The sequence below is a fragment of the Chiloscyllium plagiosum genome, chromosome 40, assembly GCF_004010195.1.
Source record: "Chiloscyllium plagiosum isolate BGI_BamShark_2017 chromosome 40, ASM401019v2, whole genome shotgun sequence".
Lineage (NCBI taxonomy): Eukaryota > Metazoa > Chordata > Chondrichthyes > Orectolobiformes > Hemiscylliidae > Chiloscyllium > Chiloscyllium plagiosum.
The window spans coordinates 159,860-167,028 of NC_057749.1; the positions used below are offsets into that span (position 1 = coordinate 159,860).

The window sequence follows — 7,169 nt, forward strand, 5'->3', positions numbered from 1 at the left end:
ATTAATGGGGTTAAAGGCAAACAAATCATTAGGGCCTAATAATCTACATCTGATAGCACCAAAGGAAGTGGAAATATTGATGGCCATCTCCCAAAATTCTGTCAACAGTAGGACAGTTCCTACAAATTACAGGTGACAGCTGAAACCTCATTATTTAACAAGCGATAGAGAAAACAGAACATTACAGACTAGTTAGCCTAACATCAGTAGTGATGAAAATGCTAGCGTATAAAAAGTCGTGATGACAGAACATGCAGAACACATTAACAGAATTGGACAAAGCCAGTACAGGTTTATGAAACGTAAATAATGCTGAGCAAATCCAAGGATGTAACTAGTAGAATAGATAAGGAAAACGAGTAAAAGCAGTGTATTTAGATTTTCAGAATGTTTTTAATAAGCTCCCTCATGAGATTCTTGGGCAAAGTTTGAAGCAAAATCAAATAGATCCCCCTTCTCCTCCTAAATGCTAGTAAATATAGACCTCTCCTTAGACCTTTGGTTCCCTGACACTTCTGGAGGGTTATTTGTGTCCATTTTAGTGATGACAGAAACAAACTGAGTGTTCAATTCTTCTGCCATTTCTTTATTCCCCGTTACAATTTCCCTGTGCTTAAGTGTGGTAACATGTTGCATAGATGAGAATTGGTTGACAGACAGGAAACAGAGAGTGGGAATAAATGGGTCTTTTTTCCTAGTGTCAGGCAGGCACTTAGATATAACTAGAAGAGAGTGTGAGTTGAGAAGGATACAAGGAAGCTTTAAAGCAATGTTAAGTTAAGTGAGTAGGCAGACACAGAGCAGATGCAAGATAATGTGGCTAAATGACACCTTGTTTTGAAAGAGCAAAAAATTATCTAAATGAAGAAGTATTGGGAAGGATTTATGTAGAAAAACATCAGGGTGTCCTTATACACTAGTCAATGAAAGTAGACACGCAAGTGCAGCAAGCAATTAAAAAAGCAAGTGGTGTCTGGACTTCGTTGGGTTGAATTGAGTTCAGAACTGGGAATGTTTTATTAACGTTTTACTGAATTGCATGCAGAGTCGGTCTCCACAGCTAAAAAAGGGTATACTTGCCATAAAGCGAGTATAATGGAGGTTCATGAGGCTAATACTGGGGATGATGAGATTGTCCTATGAGGAGAGATTGGTTCACCTTCATTTATATTCACTGGGGTTTAGAAAGATGAGGGAAGATCTGATTGCCAGGACTCAAGGGTCTGAGTTACAGGGAGAGGTTGAACAAGCTAGGACTTTTTTCTTTAGAGCATTGGAGACGGAGGGGGCATCTTATAGAAGTGTATAAGATCATGAGAGGCATGGATATGGTGAATGCACTCTATTTTTCTCCGGGCTGGGGAATCAAGGATTGGAGGGCATCAGTTTAAGGTTAGAGGAGAAAGAATAAAAATGAATCACCTCACACATGTCCGCATTAAACTCCATTTCCCACCTCTCAGTCCAGCTCTGCAGCTTATCTATGTCCCTCTGTAACCTGCAACATCCTTCGTCACTATCCACAACTCCACTGACCTTAGTGTCATCTGCAAATTTACTAACCCATCCTTCTATGCCATCATCCAGGTCATTTATATAAATGACAAACAGTGGATCCAAAACAGATCCTTGCGGTACCCCACTAGTTACTGAACTCCAGGATGAATATTTCCAATCAACCACTTCTTTCAGCTCACCAGTTTCTGATCCAAACATTTTCCGCCTCACAGGTCTATAATTACCAGGTTTGTCTCTACTCCCCTTCTTAAACAAGGAGACAACAGTTGCTTTCCTCCAGTCTCTGACACTATTCCTGTAGATAATGACGGCATAAAGATCAAAGCCAAAGGCTCTGCAATCTCCTCTAGCTTCCCAGAGAATCTGAGGATAAACCTCATCCGGTCCAGGGGACTTATCTATATTTACACATTCCAGAATTGCTAACCCCACCTCCTTTTGCACCTCAATCCCATCTAGTCTAGTAGCCTGTATCTCTGTATTCTCCTCGACCACATTGTCTTTTTCTAACATGAATACTGATTAAAAGTATTCATTTAGCGCTTCCCCTATCTCCTCTGACTCCACGCACAACTTCCCACGACTATGCTTGATTAGCCCTAATCTTACTCTAGTCATTCTTTTATCCTAGATATAGCTATAAAAAGCCTTAGGGTTTTCCTTAATCATTTCCACCAGTGACTTCTCATGTCCCCTCCTGGCTCTTCTTAGCTCTCTTTTTAGGCCTTTCCTGGCTAACTTGTAACTTGTAATGGAATACTCATCACTTGCCTGTGCAGGTGTGGCTCCAGCAATACTCAAGAAGCTTGAGCCATCCAAGACAAAGCAGCCCACTTGATTGGCACTACATCACAAACATCCTCTCCCTCCATCACTAGCACTCAATAGCAGCAGTGTGTACCAACTACATAATGCACTGCAGGAATTCATCAAAGATCCACAGACCGCAACTTCCAAACAATGACCACTTCCGAGAAAGCGAGGACCGCAGATGCTAAAGGTCAGAGTCAAAGAGTGAGGTGTTGGAAAAGCAATTCTCCTGCTCCTCAGATGCTGCCTGACCGGCTGTACTTTTCCAGCACCACACTCTTAAAACATGACCACTTACATCTAGATGTACGCAGGCATCAGATACATGGGAACATAATCACTTGCAAGTTCCTTTTTAAACCACTCACCATCCTATATTGGAAATATATTTCCATTTCTCTACTGTCCCTGTGTCAAATCATGGAATTCCCTCCCTAATGACATTATAAGTCAGTCTACAGCACATGGACCTCAGCAGTTCAAGAAGGCAGCTCATCAACCATCTTCTCAGAGGAAACTAGGGATGGGCATTCAATGCTGCTCAGCCAGGAAGTCCCACATCCCAGAAGTGAATTTAAAAAGAGTGATAGATTTGAAGGCTGATAAATCCTAGGCACAATAATCGATATCTAAAAGTATTTATGGAAACGTCCCTAGAAGTAATGGATTTCTTGATGGTCATTCTGTCAAGATTCTACAGACTCTGAAACAGTTCCTATAGATTGGAGGTTAGCTAAAGTAACCCCATTATTATTAAAAGGAGGTGGGGAGAAAACAAGGAATTCTCGACTAGTAGCCTGATGTCACAATAGTAGAAAAACTGCCAGTATCCATTTTAAAAGATTTAATAGCAGAACACTTAGAAAACACTAACAGGATTGGAGAGAGTCAACATGAAAGGGAAATCATGCTTGACAAATCTACTTGAATTTTTCGAAGATGTAGCTGGCAGAATTGTTGAGGGGAAGCCAGTGGATGTGATTTACTTGAACTTTCAGAAGGCTTTCTACAAGATACCACATAAGACAAACATGTAAAATTAAGGTGCAGAGTTAGTGCATTAACATGGAAAGAGAATTGGTTAGCAGATAAATGAAGAATAGGAATATCCTGTTTTTTTTGAATGGCAGGCAGTGAGTAGTGGGCTACCACTGGGATCAGTGCTTGGACTCCCCAACCTATTCTCAATATATAGTAATGATTTGAATAAAGGAATCAATCATAACATCTCTTAAAGTTTGCAGATGACGTAAAGCTGGGTGGGAGGGTGAAAAGTGTGGAGGATGCAGAGATACTATGTGTGATTTGGACAAGTGTGTGGGCAAATGCATAACAGATGAAATACTATTTGGATAAGTGTACTTGGTATCAAAAGCAGAAAAGCAGATTATTATCTGAATATCAATAGTTTAGAAAAGGGCAAGGTGCTACAACACATGGGTACCCCTGTAAAACATTCACTGAAAGTATGCATATAGATGCAGCAGGTGGTGAAGGAGGTAAATGACCTTCAGAGCGTGCGGATTTTAGTACATTATCAGGGATGTCCTGCTGCAATTATTCATAGCCTGGGTGAGACCACACCAAGAGTATTATATGCAGTTTTGGTCTCCTTAGCTGAGGAATGAGGAAAGGCTGAGGCACTTGGGGTTGTTTTCATTGGAGAAAAGAAGGTTTAGGGGTGACGGCATATGGAGGATAGTGGGCTAGTGTAGGTTAGGTGGGCTTGGATCGGCGCAACATCGAGGACCGAAGGGCCTGTACTGCGCTGTATTCTTCTATGTTCTATGAATGAAGTTCTGGCTGTATAGAGAGTACAACAAAAGGCTTACCAGCCTGAGATGGCAGGACTGACATGTGAAGAGAGACTGGATCAGATAGCACAATATTCACTGAAATTTAGAAGAATGAGTGGATGGTTGGAGGGAATTTCAGAAACTTCTAAAATCCTGATAGGACTACATAGGGTAGATGCAGGCTGTATACTCCTGGTGGTGCAGGAGTCCAGAAGCAGGGGTCACAGCCAAGGTAAATCATTTAGTTGAGGAGAAATTTCTTCACTCAAAATGATAAGTCTGTGGAATTTTCTGCCACAGAAGGTGGTTGAAAGCAAAGTATTGATTATTTTTCAGAAGAGTTAGATATAGTTCTTGTGGTTCTGTTCACCGAGCTGGGAATTTGTGTTGCAGACGTTTCGTCCCCTGTCTAGGTGACATCCTCAGTGCTTAGGAGCCTCTTGTGAAGCGCTTCTGTGATCTTTCCTCCGGCATTTGTAGTGGTTTGAATCTGCTGCTTCCGGTTGTCAGTTCCAGCTGTCCATTGCAGTGGTCGGTATATTGGGTCCAATGTGCTTATTGATTGAATCTGTGGATGAGTGCCATGCCTCTAGGAATTCCCTGGCTGTTCTCTGTTCTCACAACAACGAGCACCCGAGCTACAAACCTTCTCACAAACTTTGATATAGTTCTTGGGATGATCAGCCATGATCGTATTGAATGGAAGAGCAGGGTCAAAGGGCTGAATGATTGACTCCTCCTACTTCCTATGTTTCTGTGTTAGAACCTTTTATACTCCAGTTCTGGGAGAGATTTCATGAAGACAAAAATGAAGAAAAAACAGTATTATAAGATATGGTCCCAAGAGCAAAACTGTCCAGAATTTTAACAGTCATGGGAGGCTAACTTTTTATAATGTCAAAATGTTGAAATCTTTCCATCAGTTTAATTACCCCATTGTAATGTGGTGTGAGATATAAATCCAAAGCCCAAAATAGGGAGTGTTAGACAAACATATGTGGATGATACCGTGCGAAATCTATACCTGAGTCCCTATCTGGACAGTATGGTGCTAACATACCGTCAGTTTAATGCAGAATAACACCCTTATGGTATTCCTTGCTCTAAAGAGTTACGTACAATGTTGATTATGTCAGCCTTGTATCTTTAACAAGATCTAGGTCATAAACTAGAACTTTTCCGGTTCTAAAGTTTGTCGAGAGATTTTGATGTCAAGGTAGAGAAAGCAGTCACTCAATTCCATCAGATATTTTCCATACTGTTTCCAAAGAACCAGAGCTGTTGATATCTTATCTTATAATTTGGTATGGATTGTTTATTCTAGCTTGGAGATGTGGTGAAACAGACTGTGTAGTTTCTCTGTTGAGTTTGCATGTTCATATTATTATTAAAGATAGTGAAACATAAACAGTTCAAATGTGAAAGAACTAAAGTTGGACAATTAACTACTTACATATTCATCACTCATTTCTTGTCTCGAACTGTATTTTTAAATGCAGTTTTCCCCAAAATTAAAAGTACTGTATTATTTTCAACTGTTGTAATTTTAGTTGTAAAGAAAAAGACAGCTAACAACTCCAAGAGTTAAGCTGGATTTTTAAAAATGTCTGTTTCATTGGAATATTGTGCTTGATCGCCATAATTAGTTACCAACACCAGTGAAAGCAGGCAGATATGTTTTCACCCTTATTTGTCAGCAAATAACATATCCCTGAAACTAATGGATGAATTTCAACTAAAATTATGCATATAGTTTGGTACAATAAAGAGCTGATTAGGTTTTGGTGAAAACATGAATTCAGATCCTGGAATGTTTTAAAAGATCTATTAACATTGGCAGAATGTTGTGGTTTGTTTGATTGAGAATGTTCTGGGGTCCATCGGCTGTAGTGCAATTTGTCACACCTGTCAAAAGATGAACAGGAATTTTCAGAGCAGTTCATCGGATATAATTTGACCTGAAGTCTCCTCAGTCAGATAGAAGCCCTAAATAAAAAGTTTTTTTTTCAGCTTTATAGTTACTGGCCATTAGCTAGGCAGGGAAAACCTTAGAGGAAATGTACGATTGTAATAATGTTGAATTGACACATACTTTACAGTATAGAGATACATACTTTACAAATGCTCTCTTCACTCACTTGTTCCTGTTTCAAACAGATGTCATGTGGCTTTAAACATTCAGCGGTTGTTACTGCAGATGGGAAGTTGTTCACATTTGGAAATGGTGACTATGGTCGTTTGGGACTCGGTAACACATCTAATAAAAAGCTGCCTGAGAGAGTGATAGCATTAGAAGGCTATCAAGTTGGACAGGTATGGTATATTCCATTTTATTAAGTATCAAGAAATCAGGGCTTCGCAGTGATTACTGAATCCAGAAATGATAAAATATAGTAATAATTATCTTTAGAATTCTTTGCAGTGCCTGTTAATGCCCAATGATATATCGTCTGTCACCAAGGTTACATGAACATTGAGATGCTTAAAATCATCACACTGTAGAGGATTTGTATAAACCTAAATAAATTATCAGGCCAAAACTAGACCATGCTGGATATGTACCAGTGGTCAATCAATTCTCTGGAATTTCAGTTCTTCAAAAGCACTGCTGTATTTGTGAATTCCAGAACTTTAAGTTTGTGCTTCAGCTTTTGAGAATTTGCAGAATCTTTTTCCTTACATAACTACTCATTTATGGCAATACTCAGAGGAAGTCTAGACTCAAGGTAATGCTGTGGTTCTGTTCGCCGAGCTGGAAGTTTTTGTTGCAAACGTTTCGTCCCCTGTCTAGGTGACATCCTCAGTGCTTGGGAGCCTCCTGTGAAGCGCTTCTGTGGTGTTTCCTCCGGCATTTATAGTGGCCTGTCCCTGCCGCTTCCGGTTGTCAGTTTCAGCTGTCTGCTGTAGTGGCCGGAATATTGGGTCCAGGTCGATGTGTTTGTTGATGGAGTTTGTGGATGACGTGAGGGTACAGAGAACACCAAACGGAGAATTCACCACTAAGGTACACAGGAAAGCCACACACACAGACCAAGTCCTGAACTA

The 7,169-nt window shown here is 40.2% G+C and overlaps 1 protein-coding gene across 1 annotated transcript in view; it reads left to right on the forward strand.

The window, feature by feature from the left end:
- The window catches only part of LOC122542642 (probable E3 ubiquitin-protein ligase HERC1), a gene marked incomplete at its 5' end in the record, with an annotated part of 215,948 nt that overhangs the window by 159,796 nt on the left and 48,983 nt on the right, over positions 1-7,169 (forward strand). Inside the window, one exon of the mRNA XM_043680638.1 lies at positions 6,282-6,437. Within this exon, the coding sequence (XP_043536573.1) occupies positions 6,282-6,437 (156 nt within the window). The remainder of the gene's footprint in view (positions 1-6,281; positions 6,438-7,169) is intronic.